The sequence below is a fragment of the Lepidochelys kempii genome, chromosome 1 (assembly GCF_965140265.1).
Source record: "Lepidochelys kempii isolate rLepKem1 chromosome 1, rLepKem1.hap2, whole genome shotgun sequence".
NCBI classification, from domain to species: Eukaryota; Metazoa; Chordata; order Testudines; family Cheloniidae; genus Lepidochelys; species Lepidochelys kempii.
This window is the reverse complement of record NC_133256.1, coordinates 220,688,522-220,708,871: the sequence shown is the minus strand read 5'-3', so window position 1 is coordinate 220,708,871 and position 20,350 is coordinate 220,688,522. Positions and strand designations below refer to the sequence as shown.

The 20,350-nt window shown below is 42.5% G+C and overlaps 1 protein-coding gene across 2 annotated transcripts in view; it reads right to left on the bottom strand.

Annotated features, from left to right (window-relative positions):
- Positions 1 to 305: 305 nt before the first annotated feature.
- The window catches only part of CD9 (CD9 molecule), a 32,685-nt gene continuing 12,640 nt past the window's right edge, over positions 306 to 20,350 (bottom strand). For both annotated transcript variants that reach the window (XM_073315059.1, XM_073315070.1), the window contains exons 2-8: positions 15,860 to 15,962; positions 10,286 to 10,383; positions 8,107 to 8,181; positions 6,429 to 6,521; positions 5,168 to 5,257; positions 1,746 to 1,829; positions 306 to 694 (exon numbers count right to left, since the gene is read on the bottom strand). In XM_073315059.1, the coding sequence (XP_073171160.1) occupies positions 629 to 694; positions 1,746 to 1,829; positions 5,168 to 5,257; positions 6,429 to 6,521; positions 8,107 to 8,181; positions 10,286 to 10,383; positions 15,860 to 15,962 (609 nt within the window). In that variant the 3' untranslated portion in view covers positions 306 to 628. The remainder of the gene's footprint in view (positions 695 to 1,745; positions 1,830 to 5,167; positions 5,258 to 6,428; positions 6,522 to 8,106; positions 8,182 to 10,285; positions 10,384 to 15,859; positions 15,963 to 20,350) is intronic.

Sequence of the window (20,350 nt, the reverse complement as noted above, 5' to 3'; positions counted from 1 at the left end):
GCCTTGACACACTTACATTAAACTGAAAGAAGGCGCTTAGCTTTATGCTACCCATTTAATGTTAATTATCGCAATGCTGTAATAATGCTAATAGGTCAGATGGCCTCTCACTGCCAGCTATTCTCCCCCCATCATGTCACCCTTATCAAGAAAGGGGTGAGGGGAAAAGGGATGAGGTGCAGGTTTCTCCAAGCAGAAACTTGTGCAGGTTCAGTCTCCAAACCTTCTGTGCGCAGACTGCTGACAACACGGTTTAATGGAGGGCGCATGCATGTGGGCAAGATTAAGAACCTAATCACTCCGCATTTCAGGTCTTAATCTTTATTAAGTATCAAATTGTCTTCAACATAAATTACATCCTGATTATGATGAGTTTCAAGAAACCAGACAGCCATTTAAGGACAAATTGTTTTATGTACAATATCTTTGACTTTGGTCTAACAAATATAGTACCCTTTACCACTGGATTTTTTTAAATCTTTATAAACATAAAAAGCAATAAGTAAAACATCAGTACCAAATAAAGCATTAAAAAAGGTAACAAATATATAATTTTAGAAATGCTTTAAGAATGCTAAAGTTAATAACAGACATTTCTAGAGTGCAGAGATCTTCTTCGTTATATCCCTTAAACCATTTCTCTGGTTCTGCGGATAGCACAGCAGAGGATCATACTGAAGATCATGCCAAAGATCTGGAAAAGGAAAGCAGACTCAATTAGAATACATTATAAGATTAGCTTTCTGGTGATGCAGCGCTCCTAAAAACGTAAGTGTGGGTGCTCTTGCTCTCTCTGGCCTATAGGCCGTGTTCTTTTTCACAGCTATTTATTCCCTACCCACCTCTCCCCTTTAAGAGCCCTCCCACCCCCCCATTATAAAAGCCACCACCATGACCTCTCTTTGATCTTAAGGGCAAGGGAAGGCACAAAAGCACTCTCCCCTGAGAGAGGAGTAGATAACCTGAGGTGCCCTCTGTAAAAAGGTCCCCACCCCAATCTTGGGCAGCAGCGTGTGGAGGGCTATCAGGTTGTGCGTTGTTCAGCTACGCTAGGAAGTGCAGACTTTCCACCAATTTCTTTGGAGACAGCATGCAGGATTTAAGTGAGTTATTAAAAACAGTTGTTCTTAATACAGCTTAGTCTCATTCTCTGCCTGGCACAAATTTCCAAGTGCCTGAGCACTATATTACCCATGAGAGGAGGCAAGATACTTTAACTTCAAACTAATTTTTTAAAAATTCATTTTCTTAGTCCAGTTTTCATGATGTGACTGGCTGGGTAAACAGCTAGCAAGGAAGAAGGGGAACATACTAGTATCAGACTTTTCTCTGGGGTGGAGTGGGAGAGGAAAAAGATGCAGTTGTATTATAGTCAAAGTATCAGTCTTCAATTAAACCTCTCAAGTAAAACACAAAGGGAAAAAGTACACAATTTTTGCTCTTGGCTCACAATTCTAGGGTCCCTAGGGTCTAGAGTATTTACAGTGAAAACCAAAGCATATCTGTAAATACCATTTGCTCAGATGGCAGACTACATAGTTTAAATCAACACAAGGCACACTCTGTTGTACTGCAATCATAGAGGCAGGATTGTTCTTGGTGACATTTGTGTGTGAGGAAGGAGGAGAGGAGGATTAGATCCTCAGTGTAAGGTATCAGATCAGTGGAAAAAGCACATCTTAACTTGAGAAGGCCATCATAATTTCCCATCAGATTCAATTGACCGAAAACATCAAGAAACTTACCATTACCACAGCGATACCAATGCCAACTGCTCCAATCACATTCAATTTAGAAGTAAAGACCTCCTCAATGGCTGTAGGGCACGACTGAAAAGAAGAAGAAAAAAGGTGCGTGTGTGGGGGAGGGGGGGAAGCTTATCTTAAATATTCTTTTACCTATGTGCAGTTTTGGCTTTTACAAAAGTATGTGGTGCTATGAGCAGCACTACACGGTGACCTGATCAGACAGCACATGCTGAACCTGATCCAACTACAACAGAAGCCAATATTTATCTCCGGAAACTGGCCTGCAAAGAATGGTGGGAAAGGGGAAGCAGGTTGCCTTTAAAAATGGATGCCACAATTCTCCCCCCTGCCCCCTTGCTTCTCTTGTACACTACAACTTTCAGGTCTTTTCTACCCTAAAAGAAAAAGGCCTTGTCTAGGGTAGGCTTTTCCCACACTAGAATTTCCAGCCCATATTGCCAATGATTTAGCAACAATGGTGGAAGTACTAGTGTGTACACGTTACCAGCAGCTGCTAACTTTTTAGCTGACACATTGCCAAACCCTGCTTGGAGCAGCCCTATACAACATAGTTGTTAATACTGTAGTGGCTGACCTGTGCTAGCACTTGAACTGTTACTACAGTTTTAAAATAAGTGTCTTGTGTACACAACTCATGGTAACTGGAGAATTAGTGAAACTGTGACATCACAAGTGACTGAAAGCCAAGCAACTGTGGTCTCATCTGTATTCAGAGTTGCACCTAACTAAATGTGTTGTTTTAAACTAGTTAAACCAATGCAAAGCCCTATGTGGATCCTATGCAATGAGCTAAAGCACTGTTTTGTTCCAAAATTTAGGATTCAAAGCTCATTTCCCACAGTGGTTAGCCCTGTTTTAGGCCAGAAGTTTTGTTGAGCTAAAGAAGCAGGGTTTCTGTAATGACTTAATACAAAAAACACACAGGAATAGGTCATTAGCTTACTCCAAAGGCTTTACCAAGACATCCAGTGGACTGCGATTAGTCTAGCTCAGTGGTTCTCAACCTATTTACCATTGTGGACTGCATACACGCGTTATGTGGGCTGCATCCAATACAACCTGTATGGCCCTGAAGATGAGACATGGGACACAACTATGTGCCGATTGGGCCGCAAGCGGCCCACAGTTTGAGAACCACTGGTTTTGACCTGTTTGGCACAGGTTACCCTGCCAGGAGTTATGCCCTCACCAGCACAGCTCTCAGGTTATAGGGAAGTCTTACACTCCAAATTAAACTTCAGATATTTAACACCATTGTAAAGTCAGTCTTACAATACGGTGCTGAAATTTGGAGACTTAAGACCTTACTAATCTAAACTCCAAGTTTTCATAAAAAGCTACCTTCGACAAATCCTCAATATCAGATGGCCAAAAAGTAAAATAAATAAATTAAAAAAAAGAAAAGAAAAAAAATATCACACATTAACACCACTATTAGAGAATGAAACAGAAATGGAGAAGACAGGAAACGACCAAATGAAAATGGAAATGGCTAAGACATACATGGAGGAAACACCTGAGCATCATAAGAGAGGCATTAATCTGAAACCCCCAGGACAAGAAGGGGATGAGGTGGGCCATGGATAAAACATGGAAACACAACAGAAAGCTACCAAAAATGACACTGGAAGAAGCTAAGACTGCAGCAGGAGACCGGCAAAGATGGAAGTCAGTGGTGAAGGCCCTATGTTCTGCATGGAATACAGAGGCATAAGAAAGAGAGAGAAAGAGGCCTGAAATTTTAACTCCCATTAAAAAAAAAAATTGGAGAAGGTTGCACTTAGATGCTTTCTTTCTCCCTATTTGAGGTACATAAAAGTAACTGTATAATCTATACTATTAGTGGTAACAGGCATCATATCACTAGAACATGTGCTAGCACAGTGAGCCGAATGTTTAAAATAAATAAGATTCAAAATTCTACCATTTATCTGGTTTCTGGTCTCCCCGCTCCCTGACCCCCAGCAACCCTTGAACACTCCCCTGTAGCCCTCTGAATTCCAACTGACTCACGCAAGCATCCCGTGCTTTTAAGCGGAACTGTGAGGACACGTGAAGCTGCTAGTCCTTACAGAGCATTCTAAGTTGTGGTTCTAATTCGTATTGCTTCACGTTGTGGGACACCACATGCTTGTAGTAACCCAAACAATGGGTGGAATTCAGTAGCACCTAGAGGATACAAGTGCCACAAAAAGTCAGGAGCACAGTTTTATAGCTGCATCAGCTAAATTGAAGGCGTTGATAGAATTCATGTTAATCAGGAAGGAAATGTGGTTGATGTACAATACTGTATCTGTACATCCGAGAGTCTCACATGGATTTTACTTGAAAAGTTAATGCATATTAGCGCCCATAAATACATGGATTAAAAGCTGGCAGAAGGAATTTCAGCGGCAGTGTAGAGAGTAGTTTTGGTTTCTTTAAAAGAGAAAAGAATTTGTTGGAATGATGGGAAGGATAAAAGGCTGAGTGGTCCAGAAGGATCCTACAGGGATCTGTATTAATCTCAACTGCTGTGGCACCTTTCACTAGGAGGGTGGTGATTTCACTGGGAATGGGTTACCTAGGGAGGTGGTGGAATCTCCTTCCTTAGATATTTTTAAGGTCAGGCTTGACAAAGCCCTGGCTGGGATGATTTAGTTGGGGATTGGTCCTGCTTTGAGCAGGGGGTTGGACTAGATGACCTCCTGGAGGTCCCTTCCAGCCCTGATATTCTATGATGATTTCATGGGGTAGCCAGAGCCGAAGAGCACTTGCTCCATATGATGTGCTCACCTAGAGGAAGCCCACCAATTTCCTCCAAGGATAGTGCTATTTTTCCCCTCTCATTAAATTAAGACCTGCCGTTTCATTTTCACATGCTCTGTTCATCCCAGCTGCAGAGCTATGGCTGCAAAGCCACAGTGCAGCATTGCCGCGGACCCTTTGAGGAAGGGGTGTGGAGCAGGAAGAGGAAAAAGGGTTGTGAAGACCTGAACACGAGCATGCAGACGCTCTGGGTGAAATCATGACCCGCTGAAGTCAGTGGCACAACTCCCATTAATTTCAATGTGTATACGACTCACGTTGCACAGGCATGTGATCAGGATTTTCTACTAGTCCTTAGGAGGCTGCATGCTTTGCCATTTCCAGACTGGTAGTATAGCCCCCCCCACCCGTCCATCACAACTAGATACAAGTGGCTCTGCATCCTGGATATCAAACAACCAACCAACCAACCACCAACCCTGGGGGGGGGGGGGGGGGGGGAGAGGGAGAAGGAGGGAGTCTTCCCAGGGAAGGGGATTATCTCACCCATAGTTCATTATCCAGAAGTGTGCTTCTCTAGTCTGTTCCCTGTCAAATGTAGGTGTAATGGCATGGAACCACTATATGCAATGAATTCAGTCTTCAGTTACCTGTACTGTAAGTGTCTCCAATCCTTCCTTCTTAGGGCAGGTGTCCGTCAACAGCTGATCAAGAGCTCCTGTGAGACCACAACAGTTTAACTACAAGAGAAAATAGAAAATCTAAAACAACAAGCAAGACAGGTTACTTTATACTGGTAAACACAAATATCAGATAGGAGAGTTTCAAAATATTTAAGTTACATCAGTCAGTTTGACTGTGCCACTAACAGTTTTATTTTAAAGTGTCTGTTAGCATTACATTAAGAGTGAGAATTTGAATAAGTCAGGAAGTAAAGAGTTCTTTTAATAGTAAAAGTGATTGCATTTGTCATGTAGCACGTATGCAACAGTTTATGTTATGACACAACATTACTACAGGAACCGTAGTTTCCAAACTTCTGTTTATTTTCTCAATTTAAAAAAAAAAAAAAAAATAGATTTCTTTACATCTAACCCACACCCAGAAGAATCTGTGACTAAATCCTGTGTACAGTTTGCTATGGATATTATCTAATGAAGTCAGAGGAGCTTGTTCAATAATCTAGTTGGCTTGTGCAGTTCCACATTTGTGCAAAGATGGCATTACACTGTTTACACATGCTGTTTCATAGCACCATGGGTATGCGTTTGATGTATCAGAATTAGTACATTGTACCCAAAACTAATACGCATCTTAAAAGTCAGCAAAAATTGAAGACGTGTGTTGAAAGCTAATCTTGTCGTCAACGAAAACTTGGTCTATTTTTTCCCCCCAGTCTTAGCAGAGAAACTTCCATTGAGGATCAGTGACAAATGAAGTTTTAGACTAAAGATGTCTGAACAGTTTGTTCACAAAAATAAATCTTTTAAATGGGGATGGCTCAAACTCAAAAAACACCCATGAATTTGGGCCAAGATCAAGTATGTGAGACGTCCTAAATTCCAGATCCAAAGGAAAAGTTTTCAGATGGTCAGGAGCTCACAAAAAGTTGGGACTGTTAAAGCAAAAACCTTTTTAAACTTTAAACTGTATAATCTTTGTCACCATGACCACCATTATTAGAGACTAAAAACAAAAAAGGCAAAAAACCAAACACATTGTGTGGGTACTTAATAGTTTCCCCCCCTCAAACTGCCATCTGTCTGTAGACTGAAATTGCCAAAACAGAAGAAGGCTAGACATCATAATTAAGAAATGATGTTTCACTTCATTCTTAAATGTATTATGCCCAGCTTCTTAAAAACAGACATCTTGTACATTTAAAAGAAATAAGTGTGACCATATACTTACTGCATGTTGAAATGCTTTCAGGGTTTCTTTAGCAGCTGGCTGATTCCTCTTATCATAGGTTTCCTTGTAAAATTTCTGTACTTCATCAATAATCTACAAAAATAGCGCAAAGCTATAACCCTGTTTTACCTTGACTTATGTTACTTATAGTAAATTTCTTCAGGACAAAAAGTAATTAAACCAGCTATTTTACAGTTTAAATGCTCCATCCTAGGAAGAGGTAACCACCTTCCATTTCCAAAGAAGTTAGCATCATAGGTCTCTAAAAATATGCACGAGCCTTAGAACAATAAGGAGATAGCAAAAGGAGGAGTTGAGAAGAGAGGTATAGCAGGATAAGAGTTACAACAGTGAAAGATGGTTATGGACACATCATACTAGTACTTCCAATTTGTGGTTTTGGTTCTGCTCGGATACTTGACAATGAGTAAGAAGATACCAGCTTTATAGTGTCCCTCTAAATCTTGAGGGAATCTGATGGGGATGAAAACTAAGACTTCATCCAGCGGATACATGAGAGCAAATGTTTACTTATCTAGCCTTGTTTCAGCAATGGACAAGTTTCCCTGTTGTACAAGAGGAGGAAAAACAAGGGAGGCTACCAATTCAGACATCTTCATAGATGCTTAAATTTTTGGGGCCCTGATCCTGCCACATATGTGTTGGCTTAGCTTTGTGCATTTGAGTCATCCCATTGAAGTTAATTGGACTACTCACATGCCTAAAGGGTATGTCTACACAACCTGAGGCAGCAAGCCTTTGAGCCTGGGTCAACAGACTTGGGTTAGCAGGGCTCATGCTAGTGTGCTAAAAGTAGCTGTGTAGATGTTGTGGCTTGGGCCGGAACTTGGGCTCCGAAGCCTAGGGAGGGGGATGGACTTCACAGCCTGAGCCACAACTTAAATGCACTGACTACACAGCTACTTTTAGAGTGCCAGCACGACTTTCGCTAGCCAACGTCTGTTGACCTGGGCTGGGAGACTTGCTCCTGTAGATGTACCCTAAGTGTTTGCAGGATTGGGGCTGAAGTCAATTACTATACAGTGTCTTAATTGTAGTAAAACAGAACCTTGCTAATTTGGTCCTGGGAATCTCTTCCAGAGTTTTCAAAGTTTAAAGAGCATGGATGATATATACAGAGTATATCTTAATGTTAGAGTAATTTCAGTTTTTAGATTATAGTATATTGTAGTACATAAGAATAGGGACTTTCAATACAGAATCTGTGATTTGGGGCTTGTCTACACAGGGAGATTTACCAGCCAAATACAACCGATTATACTTTTACATTTATACTAGTATAGCTGCCTGTGTGGACACACTCTTATTCTGGAATAAGAAAAGTGTCTACACAGGGAATTATAAAGGTATCATGCTACTGATAAATTTCCCTATGTAGACATGCCCATAGTCTTTGCTGAGAACTGGAGAGAGACTGCGTAGTTGTGGGGAAGTGTAAGGGTTAAGAAAATTCTCCTGTATCACGGGACATTTAAAAAATTTGACCCATTATACCTCTTGCATCTTTGGGAAAGATATTTTGTGTTTACATGCCACTGAAACTATTATTTGTCTTTTGCATTGTCCTACTAATTGTGTGATCTTAAAATAGCTGAAGATGTTTTCAGTTCTTGAGGAAATATTCAGTGCCAAGAGCTTGCAATAGTCAAAAACCTACCGTCTCTTTATTTGCAAATCCCCAGATGGCAACAGCTACTTCAATGGCAAAAATTACGAGAAGGAAGGTAAAGAACTAGAAGAGAAGAGAGATTTATGTCATTAAATCAAGGTGTTTATTGTGAGTACTTTGTAAGGAGTAGTTTTTTCAAAATTAGTTGATCTAAAATCCTAAATATCATCTCTAAAGTACAATTACTGTAATCCTATCAAATCATGTGCATTTCAATGGGTAAATCGTGAAGCATTTCCTGGATTAAAGAAATAAATTAAATAACATATGTATGGGGAGGCGGAGAGAAAAAGAGGAAATACAACTAGACTTTGTTCCTAGGGGTTTTTATTTTGGGATGTGGTACTACTTTAAAGCCAGTTCCAGGATCTTTACTTCAGAAATTAAGTGGTGATGGAGTGGTGGATTTAAGTGGTGATGGAGACAGGTTTTACACCTTTAAGCTGGCTCTGCAATGTGAATGGAAGAGTAGTAAGGATTATGGCAGAGGGAGACTTTAGAAGCAACGTGTGTACTGAAAGAAGCCAGTCACACGTTTTGGTCACTCCTGAACTATGAAAACTGAACTAATGGTGTATTGTCATTGCTTTAATTCTATTGTTTTGTGGAGCAGCTACAAGATGCCGAGGTCAGCCAGAAGTGTGAGAAGTCCACACCCGAGAGACGCAGTTAAGCCAATATAGCCCTAGTTGTAGGCAGCGGTACGTCGATAGAATTCTTCCACTGATTTAGCTACTGCCCGTCAGGGAGGTGGATTAACTACAGCAGTGCAAGAACCCCTCCCCCCAGAGCTGTAGAATCTACACTGAAGCGCTACAGAGGTGTAGCTGCAGTGCTGCATGTGTGCTGCTGTAGTGTAGACAGAGCCTAAAAGCTGGTCTACACTTTAAACTTATACTGGCATAGCTATATACGTGCCATCGGTGTGAAAAAGCCACACCCGACCCACACAGCTATGCTGACAAAACCCTCAAGCAAATGCAGCTCTGTTGACAGACGAGTGCTTCTGTCAGCATAAACCATGTTGTCTGGGGAACGTGTGTCCATACACACGGGCAGCAAAATTCCTTCTATCCGTGTACGTTGCGTCTATGGGGGCTATGCCAGCACAGGCTCTGTAATGTAGACATTGCCTGTGTCCTCCTTCTCTCACAAGTGTTCTTTCCCAATTTCTGTCACCACCGCTGCTCTAAGACCCATCAACTCAGATAGTTTTAGGCAATAGAAGTTGCACTGTGGGATGTTTAGTGACCCTAAGCAGTCAGGAGCTTTGCACGGCATCTCGCACAAAGGAAGTCTGCGTGTTTAACTAACTTCCAGGGAGGATCAAATTGCTGCTAGCATTTAAAAGCATTAAAGAAAGGGGTGGAGGGAGGAGTTAAAAATATCAGAAAACCAACACGTATCACTTGAAAGAGTCTTCTGGAAATGGATTTCTTCCTTGAACACAGCAAACTATGAGTTGTTCTTTCTCCCAGCTGTAATGGCAGCCGGTGCTGATCTGCAGTTAACCTTGTGAAGATTTACAGAAGACTTTACGCACAGCTATTTAATTGTGAGACAGGGAGAGGCTGATAGGATGTACTGGTTTTGTATATAGGTGAGTTATGCTGTCCTCCCATAAGTCACTCAGAAAGAGTGGTGCCTAGGACTACTGGTAACTATAGCAGTTCTTCTGTTGGCTCACATGGCTGAGGCCTTTTGAAGAGGAAAACTAAGGTTAAGTGCCACGTGTGCAATTTATATAATTGTCTATTATCTGCGTCACATGTATTGGTTATACGGTATTCAGAATAAAATGCCGAACCGTGCCAATAATGGCACGGTCCATCAGTTCTGCATTCAGGCATCCCTCACCTCGTCTTTTAACGCTTGAATGTTGCGGCACATATCCGTATTTTAGCTTGCTTTGTCTGAACAGAATATGCTTGATGGGGAATAAAGCCAGATTGGACTTCAAATGCTGGTCATTTCAATTTAGTATTAGGTTAATAAATCTATAGGACAAGAGAAGTAAAGCTTCAAAACAAGCGATAACTGGAGTGGAAGAGAGCTAGAATCTGCTGCCTGACATTCCCACTCTCGCCTTATTAAAAGGCTTGAAGGTTCCATTTGCAGAACACATCCCAGCCCAAGATCAACTGTTACAGTGAAGAAAAACACTTACCAAGCCAAGCATGCATTGCGACTCTTGCACTGCACCACAACATCCCAAGAAACCAACTAACATCATGAGTGCGCCAGCTCCAATTAGAATGTAAACCCCTGGGGGTAAAGAGAAAACAAAGCTGGTGAAGTACTCACCAATAAGGGATTGTAAGACTGTAGTTCGTTTTTAATAGATTCCTCAGGGCAATAGCATTTGTAAGTAGTTGCCTTTGCCGTGGTTTAAGTTACTACGGTTGACATTTTCAAAGCAACGCAGGGGATTAATTCTTTAGAGTGAATGCATCTGAACATGCCCCAAAAAGGTAATGAAGAAACAAATGTTTCTGTTCAAAGAAGCAATAAGATGGGTAACCCCTCTGCCACCTTTTCCACAAGTCATTAAGCCCAGTTTGTTTAGGACACATTATTAATAGGTAGGCTTGGCAAGATCCAATGTAAAAATAGATGGGTGTCAGTAAATATTGATTTTAGCTGACACGCCAAAAATCAGTGAAAAAATATCCATCGGTCACAGCTGGCATGCGTACAGCCTGCCCCCCGCCCCATGCGTATACACACACACCCCCACACCCACCCCTTGTTGCTGCAGAGATTGGGCATCACTGGCCACACAGCAGTGCAGAGAGACCCCTCTGCAGCTCTGCTATCACGGTAGAGCGCGAGGGGGGCCGTGGCAGTGGAGCTGCAAAGGGCTTCCTGCATGGCTACAGGGCCCATGGCACTGGTCCCTGCAGGTACAAGATATGGGGACAGCTGCCGCCCTGGTGGGGCAGAGTGGAGACCTCCAGACAGGGCAGCAAGGGGAAGCCACTCTGCTGCTGAATGGCTCCATCCCTGGGCAGGGGCCTCCTTTACAGCCAGGTACTTGTCGTCCTCCTTCTCACGGCCCTGGCCTGGGGTCTTGGCTCCACCAGACCAGGATCTACCTTGCACCTGTGCGTCTTGGGCTCCTTGGCCACACATGATGCCCCCATACAGCCCTGCCCTGACCACCCCCACAACTGTAAAAGTAAAGATAAGTATTAATTGCTAAAATTTATAAAAAACAAAAAAACAAAAACAAAAACACCCAATGTAATTCTGCCAAGCCTATTACTAGGCAAGGGGCAGAGAACATCTCATCCCAGGACCATGTTTCCAAACCCATATCGGGAAAGCCTGGAATTATGCCAGAACCAAATCCTGCAAGTTATTCTTTGTAGAATCATGGGCTGTGCTGCAATTGTTCTGACTGGAGGCAGATGAGGTTAGCGATTTACCTCTAACCTAGGGTTTACTGGCTCCACAAGAATGTGGGTGGAAGGAAAAAGGAGCCAGCCATCTGATATAGAGCTTAAGAGTGGTTTTTCCTTTTTAAATGAACGAGTGCCTTTTGGAATCCTCTAGGCACATGAGCATAACAAAAACTACAATTTAGCTAGCTAAACTGGCATTCTCTACAACCACAGCAAATTCAGCCTCCTCTGCCTTTTAAAAAGAGGAATGGGAAAAAAAAAGTTTCAGCCACCCCCACACAACAAGAATCAAGTGACTGAGTAAATTGACTATGGTGCGCTCTCAGACCTAGGAAGTAGCTACTCAAAAGGGGTGGAGATCAGCCTGTCCTGGAGTAGGAGGCCCTTCAGTAAAGGCTCTGTACTCCCAGACCCTGATACGCAGTACAAAACCTGGAAACTGTCAGCATGAGTACCATGGCTGATCAACTACTGCAACTTAATATTAATAATCAATGCTCAGTTTAAAATCTGCATATATATACACACACACAGAGAAAACTTTGGAGCTGTCCTACAAGTTTCCTGGATGTGAACTGACAGACCAGATATATATAGATAAAGTTGGTTGAAACTTGAATTTCCATTCTGCAGGATATTCTGACATTTCAGAAAGTTTCCTCTCATCCTAAATTGGGATGGGGAAGAAAAAAAAAGTCAATTTTCTGCAAAACAAAAAGTTTCTGAAAATACTGAAGTTTGACAAAAGGTGAAATGCTGTTTTGACTTTTATAATAAAAATTATGAAAAAGTCAAAACGAACCACTTTGACCTCATTGAAGCAAAAAACTTCAATATTTTTTCATTGATGAATGCAATTAAATTGATATGTTCCTGTGAAATATTTTGATTTTGTCGAATCAGAATTTTCCAGTGGAGTGTTTTTCCATCAGAAAGTCTTCAACTGGCTCTACAGACATTGAAGTAGCAGATTTTCCTCATGGACACAATGAAACAAGTATGAAATGAAACAAGCTGTTTAGGTATAGTGGTCATGAAGAAAGCAGAACTAATTCTAAAAAGTTGACGCACACAAGCCCAAGTGGACTTTAGTATTTTATCTGAAGCAGCTTAAGCCCTCAGAGAGCCTGTTTACATGACTTGCGCAGCAGGGCCTTGCCGAGACAGATTTCTAGAGCGGGAAAAATATTGAAAGAAGGATTAAAGGTGGAAATCTAACACCATCTTTGAGAGGAATTCAGGAAGCAACCATAGCACTAGCATATCCTTGAAGAGAGAATGCAATACCAGTCACGAGGGCAACTGGAGTCACTTCCATAAGTAGATTCATAGGCCAGAAGGGACCACTGACCATCTAGTCTGACTTCCTGTGTAACACAGACCATAGGACTTCCTCAAAATAATTCCGAGACTATTTTTTTTTTTTAAAAAAAAAAAAAGAAAAACAGAAAGAACCTACACCACCACCTAATCTTGATTTCAAAATGGGCAGTGATGGAGAATTCATTATGACCGTTGTTAAATTATTCTAAGGGTTGATTATCCTCAGTGTCAAAAATTTACACCTTATTTCCAGTCTGAATTTTTCTAGGTTGTACTTCCAGCCTTGGATCATGTTACATCTGTCTTTGCTACACTGAAGAGCTCATTATTAAATATTTGTCCCTTATGTAGATACATATAGACTGTAATCAAGTCATCCCCTAACCTTCTCTTTGAAGAACAAAAATGATTAGGGATATGGAACAGCTTTCCTGTGAGGAGAGATTAGTAAGACTGGGACATTTCAGCTTGGAAAAGAGATGACTAAGGGGGATAAAGAACTAGGGGTCACTAAATGAAATTAATAGGCAGCAGGTTTAAAACAAACAAAAGGAAGTATTTCTTCACACAATGGACAGTCAACCTGTGGAACTCTTTGCCAGAGGATGTTGTGAAGTTCAAGACTATACTAGGGTGCAAAAGGAACTAGAGAAATTCATGGAGGATAGGTCCATCGATTGCTATTAGCCAGGATGGGCAGGGATGGAGTCCCTGGCATCTGTATGCCTGAAGCTGGGAATGGGCAACAGGGGATAGATCGCTTGATGATTACCTGTTTCTGTTCATTCCCTTTGAAGCATCTGGCTTTGGCCATTGTCGGAAGACAGGATACTGGGCTAGATGGACTTCAGTCTGACAGAGTATGGCCGTTCTTATGTTAATAAACTAAAGAGATCGAGTTCTTTGATTCTATCACTATAAGGCAGTGGTTCTCAAACTTGGGTTGGGACCTGAAAGGGATCACCAGGGTTGGCTTAGACTTGCTGGGGCCTAGGGCTGAAGCCTGAACTCCACTGCCCACGGCTGAAGCCAAAGTCTGAGGGTTTCAGCCCTGGGTGGTGGGGTTCAGGTTGCAGGCCCCCTGCCTGGGGCTGAAGCCCTTGAGCTTTGGCCTACCTGTCCAGAGAGGTGAGGTTCTGGCTTTGCCCCCTCCTTCTACCCCCGGGGCCATAGGGCTCAGGTTTCGGTCCGCGCTCCCGGGGCCGTGAAGTAATTTTTGTTGTCAGAAGGGAGTTGTAGCGCACTGAAGTTTGAGAACCCCCGCTAGAAGGATAAGATTAGGTCATGGAGGTCACAGATTCCATGACTTCCAGAGACCTCTGCGACATTTTGCGCCTCACCCCTACAGGGGGGCCCTGGAGCTCCGAGACCCCACGGGACGGTGGGTGGTGGCCTCCTCCTCCACCCTCAGGCTTCAGTTATCCCCCGTCAGCTCCCTCCCCCCGATTATTTTTAGTTAAAGTCACAGGCAGGTAGCAGGCTTCCTTGAATTTTTGTTTATTGCCCGCGTCCTGTCTGTGACTTTAACTAACAATAACCTTGACAAAATCGTAACTATAAGCCAAATTTTCCAATCCTTTAATCATTCTTTTGACTCTTCTCTGAACCCTCTCTAAATTTATCAACATCCTTCTTGAATTGTGGGCACCAGAACTGGCCACAGTATTCCAGCAGAAGCCAGACCAGTGCCAAATCCAGTGGTAAAAGAATCTCACTACTCCTACTCAAGATTCGTCTGTTTATGCATCCCAGAATTGCATTAACTCTCTTGGCCACAGCGTTTCATTGGAAACTCATATTCAGCTGATTATCCAGCATGACTCCCAAATCTTTTTCAGAATCACTGCTTCCCAGGGCGGAGTCTCTATTCATGTAATTTTGGCCTATATCCTTTGTTCCTAGAAGTACATATTTACATTTAGTGGTATTAAAACCTATACTGTTTGTCCCCAGTTTACCAAGCGATCCAAAAAGGTTAACCTTATACCTGAGGGATAAAATGTCACAAAGAGTGGTTCAGAAGGAGCTTTCAGCAGATTGAATACTCTAACTAGCTCTAGTTCTAGCCCCCTATCCCCTTTGTGAATCCACAGGGAATACAATTTTGAATAGAGGAATTTGGGACTCTTCCTACTGGTAGATGCAAGATGGTACTTCAGCTCCCTTCACGCCAGCGTGTAAAGGATAGGATGCAAACTCTTGGATGCAATGAATCTGTGAGCTTATGAACAAGTCCCGCAGGTTCTATGGAGGCTGCCTCATTTGAGTATGTGCCAAGGCTACCAAACATATTACTGCATCAATGAGGCCCAATGTGCACAACCATGATCCTTGCTGAGACTGTCTGGTTCTGGATCATCTTCTGTGCCAAATCACGATATTCTGGGGTTTGAAAGCTTTGACGTGAGCCAGGTCTACCAAGATTCATACATACTCCTGTTGCCTCTAAGTTCAGACTTTGGGAGCTTAGTAATAAACTTTTATTGCACTGTAATTTTTTCAAGTCACTGCACAAATAGCAACTCAGTTTCGAATGAAGCTCTAGTGACTCACACCCTGCTGGAGATATAGGCCAGTTCTTGGATCCCTTCCAAGGGACTGTCCTTCATCAGCCAGTCCTCCACACAGGGAAACACATGCTCTATCTCATCAGTTCTAGAGAGGTCTCTAGGACTGGTAAGCATAGTGTAAGCACAGACACACATCTCTAATGCCAGCCAAAGAGGCAAAACTGGTCTATTAGTGCTCTTCTTCTATGGGATATCTTAGATCTCCATTGCATGCTAAACCAGTGTGCGCATGTAGGCATCCACATGGTACCAAGTACCCTGAAAGAGAGGTGTGCTTATTCCAGACTCACCATATTTACCTGAACATCTTAAAATCTCAGACAACAATTGAGTATTGCACTTTGGCAAGTTGTTGTGAAGGTTAAAGAAGACAGAGCCCATTATCAGAAAGTTCTTTGTAGGAAGGGAATTTATGGTACTCAAATACTTTACTTCACCGCTTACCAGTATAGAAGTTTGAGTTGTTGGATTCCATATCAAAGATACTTTTTGTCTGCGTATCAAACCGAAGCCATAGTCCAATTGCAAGGACTGCAGTTCCTAAAAGCTGTATGAATAAAGAGAAATGTTGTTAAAGAAATAAGTATTATGCTGTTACAAATGTAGATGAGGATGATAATTTTACATATTATTTTTAGACTAATATTATTATTATGAAGGAGAAGGACATTGCCTTGTCATTTAATTTCCAGAACTAAGATGTTATTTTCATTTTGGCATATTTACGTTCCAACTTGGTCCTGTATTAGTCTCCAGCTTTGTACATATCCAGCAGAGTATTTCACAAGTTTAATTGCACCATAATTTACACATCAAGCTGAATGTCATTCTTGTTCCATACTGAAGACATGTTACGTTTTGGACTGTGTCAACTTGTTGGGTTATATATTTCCACTTATCCCTGAACCTCACACTGCTTTACAGAGGACCTATTGTAATCAGGTTGAATACTGAAGCATACTGATGTTTTCACACTGAAGACAACGTTGTAATATGCTGAAGACAATGCTTTGTAGGCAGTTTTATTTCTTCCTACATGAATACCCACTAGTAATTTCAGTGAATTACGGGACTAGCCAGATTTAGGTCATGGGATGTTCTATGTTTCTGGCACAGTGGTAAAAATAAAAAAAATCGTCATATGGACTGATGAGGTCATCAGTCTAAGTCTGCCCAGCATAAAGTAGAAGCTAAGCAAAGGAGATACATGGGCACATTATAAGAGGGGTAGAAAATACAGAAGGCAGTGACAGAAACCATGCTGTATCCTAATCTGAAGTTCTGCATTCAAAATTGGACCCAAAAAGGTGATCTGCAAACAAAGAACCAAGTCTGTGTACCTAAGGATCCTGCCTGGCTGTGCACATGCATACATGTGGCAAAGGACATTTAATATTCACAGACTAACCTCTGGAACAGTTGCCCTGCTTCCAAAACAAGGGGTTAGAGATCAGAGTTACAGTTTGCAGCAAGCTGAGGTGTAAACCTAACCCACACTTATCTGCCACACAAATGTCTGTGTGTGGATCCTGTTGCCATGCACTGAAAAGTCCCCTAGTGTGTTTTCACCTATGCTGCTTTGAAATGGGAATAGATCAATGCACACTAGGAAACTTTTAGCAGCAGCAGGGTACACAAGGACACCAACTACACGGGAGGTTAGTGTGGAGTAGATTTACACCCCAGCTCTCCACAAACTAAATGTTTGTGTAGCCAAGCCCTTAGATTTTGCCTTAACGTTTTTTGTGGCAAAGAGAAGTTTGTAACAGATGACTAGAACTAGTAACTGTTAAGCCTAAGGCTTAGGAAATCCCAGGGAACAGTTAAGCTAGCTAAGAGAGAACAGACTGGCATTCACAGGCTTCTGCACCCAAAAGAGACTGGAAATTGTTACAAAGGCTCAAATTATTGTCCCCTCTGCAGATGGCGGCAGGTTGTCTGCACTACTGATCTCCATGGGTGCACGTTTCCCTCTCTCTCCATATCCTTTTCCCCTGAACCCCAGTGAAACCCTGCACTGGACACATGCACAAAGAGAGGGAGCAAAAGACCCCTCTTCTTCCTGTATATTATAGTGCAGACATTTCTTGGGGTGGGGGGGTGAAAGAGGTGAACTGTTGTTGCCCATATACATATTTCCCCTCCCGCAATCTCTCCCCCCAAAATGATGGAAGTGTGTGGCGTTCCTTGAAGGAACCCTACATGGGGTGAGAGGGGAAAAAAAAAAAAATCACTAGCAGGGGAGAATTTGGGCTTTTATTTAATAGCTTAGAGAGGAGTTGCAATTTAAATAGCCTCATCTCACTGCAGTGGAGATTGTCCTTAAAGAGGCTTTAAAAATACCTTAGGAGTTGGGCGGGGTGGCCAGAGAGAATGACCCAGCCTCTGAACAGCCAAAGACTGGATTTACCTGATCAGAGAAAGCCACACATACCTGAAAGACCAGCACTACCTTTAAAAGCAAGCATCTGATGACCAACCTATCAAAGAGGAGCCTAAAGGTTTAGCTGGAGTGCACCATTACACATTAGTTTGTTCTCTAGGAACCAGTCACATTCAGAGACTTCCAACCCAATCAAAGATATATTAAAAAGTCTTGACACTTCAAAACCAAAGTGTAACCAGACAGACAATATTCTTCAGGTTGTACCTCAACTGAATAAGAGTAAGGCCTGGTCTACACCTAAAGAGTTTTACTGGTGTCACTATGTTAATGCGGGGTGTGATTTTTATATATATAATTATGCCAGTAAAAACCCTAGTGTGTTATAAAGTTATAACAGTATAAGGTGCTTTATAACACACTAGGGTATTCTGCTTTGCTGATGGTTGGCAATACACTATACTGGTATAACTGCATCCACATGGGATGGGGAGGGGAGAGTTTGCCACTTTATCTAGAATAGGAAGAATAAAAGCAGTGGAAATTTTTGAAGTGTAAATAAGATTGGACTAGGCTGAAGTTCAGAAAGTGCATAGAGTTATAAAGAAAAGAGTGTCCAGTAGATAATGCTATTCTGAGATACCCCAGCACGCACAGGCAGCAAGAGTCATAATGAAGAGCCTTCATCTCTTAGAGGGTCAAGAAATTCTCTTCTCACCCTTTTCCCCACCATATCCCGAATGGCCAAAGAAGCAGTGTGGGGTTTTCAAGGAGTGACTCATCTGTCAACAAGCATTCAGCACTACTCCCTCATCTCTGCATATGCAGGGTTCTCATTAAGGTTCCATTTTCAAATGGCTTACGTGTTAGCGGTTGCAAGCCCGTTATAGACCCGAGTAATGTGTATTTTAGATAGTTATAAACTGGTCAGTGGATGGTGTACTGTAGATACAAAACATGATTGTGAATGACTTATAGACCAGTTGGACTGTAACAAATTAATAAGCAATTGATGTTGTAACAAATGGTTCTTTGTTAATGTATCCTTAATATAATGTCTGATCAGATTAGGGTTGTTTACCCACAACACTCCAGCTCCTCAGTGCAGTGACACTTACCCTCTTTGCTTCTTAAGGCTAAATATTGCTATTGTTTGGTTTTCAAGCAGCCTCAAGCCTTTTGTGAATAAAATGACAAAGCATATCCGATTCAACTTGCGGCAGCCTCCCAAGTTAATAGGGACGAGCCCTTACCATAGGGTTGCCAACTTTCTGATTGCAGAAAACCAAACACCCTTGCTCTGCCCCCAGACTTCACCCCTGCCCACTCCATCCCCCCCCTTGCTCTCCCCCACCCTCACTCATTTTCACTGGGCTGGGGCAGGGGATGAGGGGTTGGGAGTGTGCTCTGGGGTGGAGAAGGGGGTTGGGGTGTGGAAAGGGGATGAGGGCTCCAGCTGGGGGTTTGGGCTCTGGGGTGGGGCTGAGGAGTTCAGGTTGCAGGAGGGGGCTCCAGGGTGGGGCAGGGCTCCCAGCAGCACTTACCTCAGGCGGTTCCCGGGAATTGGTGACACACCGCTCTGGCTCCTACGCACAGAGTGGCCAGGGAGCTCTGCGTGCTGCTCCTGTCTGCAGGCACTGCTCCCACAGTCCCCATTGGTTGCGCAGCTCCCATGGGAGCTGCGGAGCTGGAGCCACCCTGGTCGCACCTCCGCCTAGGAGCTGGAGAGACTTGCATGCTACTTCCAGGGAGGTGCATGGAGCCGACCACTGAGGCCAACCAGACTTAGCAGCCTGGTCAGCTGTGCTGACTGGAGCCGCCAGGGTCCCTTTTTGACCCGATGCCTGGCAACCTTACCAGGACCCTCCAATCTACCCACCACCACCCCAAATTTGGGGATTTTTCTAATTCCAATCCAAGATGAAAAATTTGGGCCTCATCTTTCAAATTGGAGACAGATTTTTCTGCTCGGCTCTATTTTCAGCTTTCTGCCTGGGAAAGGGAAGCTGTACACTGTTGGTTTTAGGCTATAAAGAGCGGACCTATACCAAATCCAAGGCCAGTTTTTAAAAACAGAATGGAGTTTGGTTTTTTGAACCACATTCTTCTCAAATCAAAAAGATGCTTTTATGACTTTTGTCTGGCTACCACAACACTGTAAAACTCCAACTGGAAGGAAAACCAGTGATAATACAAGCTATTTTATGAAATGGTATGTTTTCTACTTTGGAGCACAGTTCTACTCAAAGCAACCATAAAAATGGCATTACAGAGCTCTAAGCTTATCACCTCTCAATAACTACATATTAAAAGAGGCTCAATTTATAAGTAAAATGGCTCACCAGTAAGAAAAATTATACAGTTAGAACATACTTGATGATTCTGTTGATCTCCCCCTCCACAGGTGTTTTAGAACAAAAAATAAAAAACAGATTCAGGGACGTATTTTGTTGGGGTCAAAAAGATGTATCTTAAGAAATGAAGGAGACAGATCTTTTGTTTGTAGCATTTTCCGACCACAATTTCCTATTCTGAATTTGTAACACAAGGTT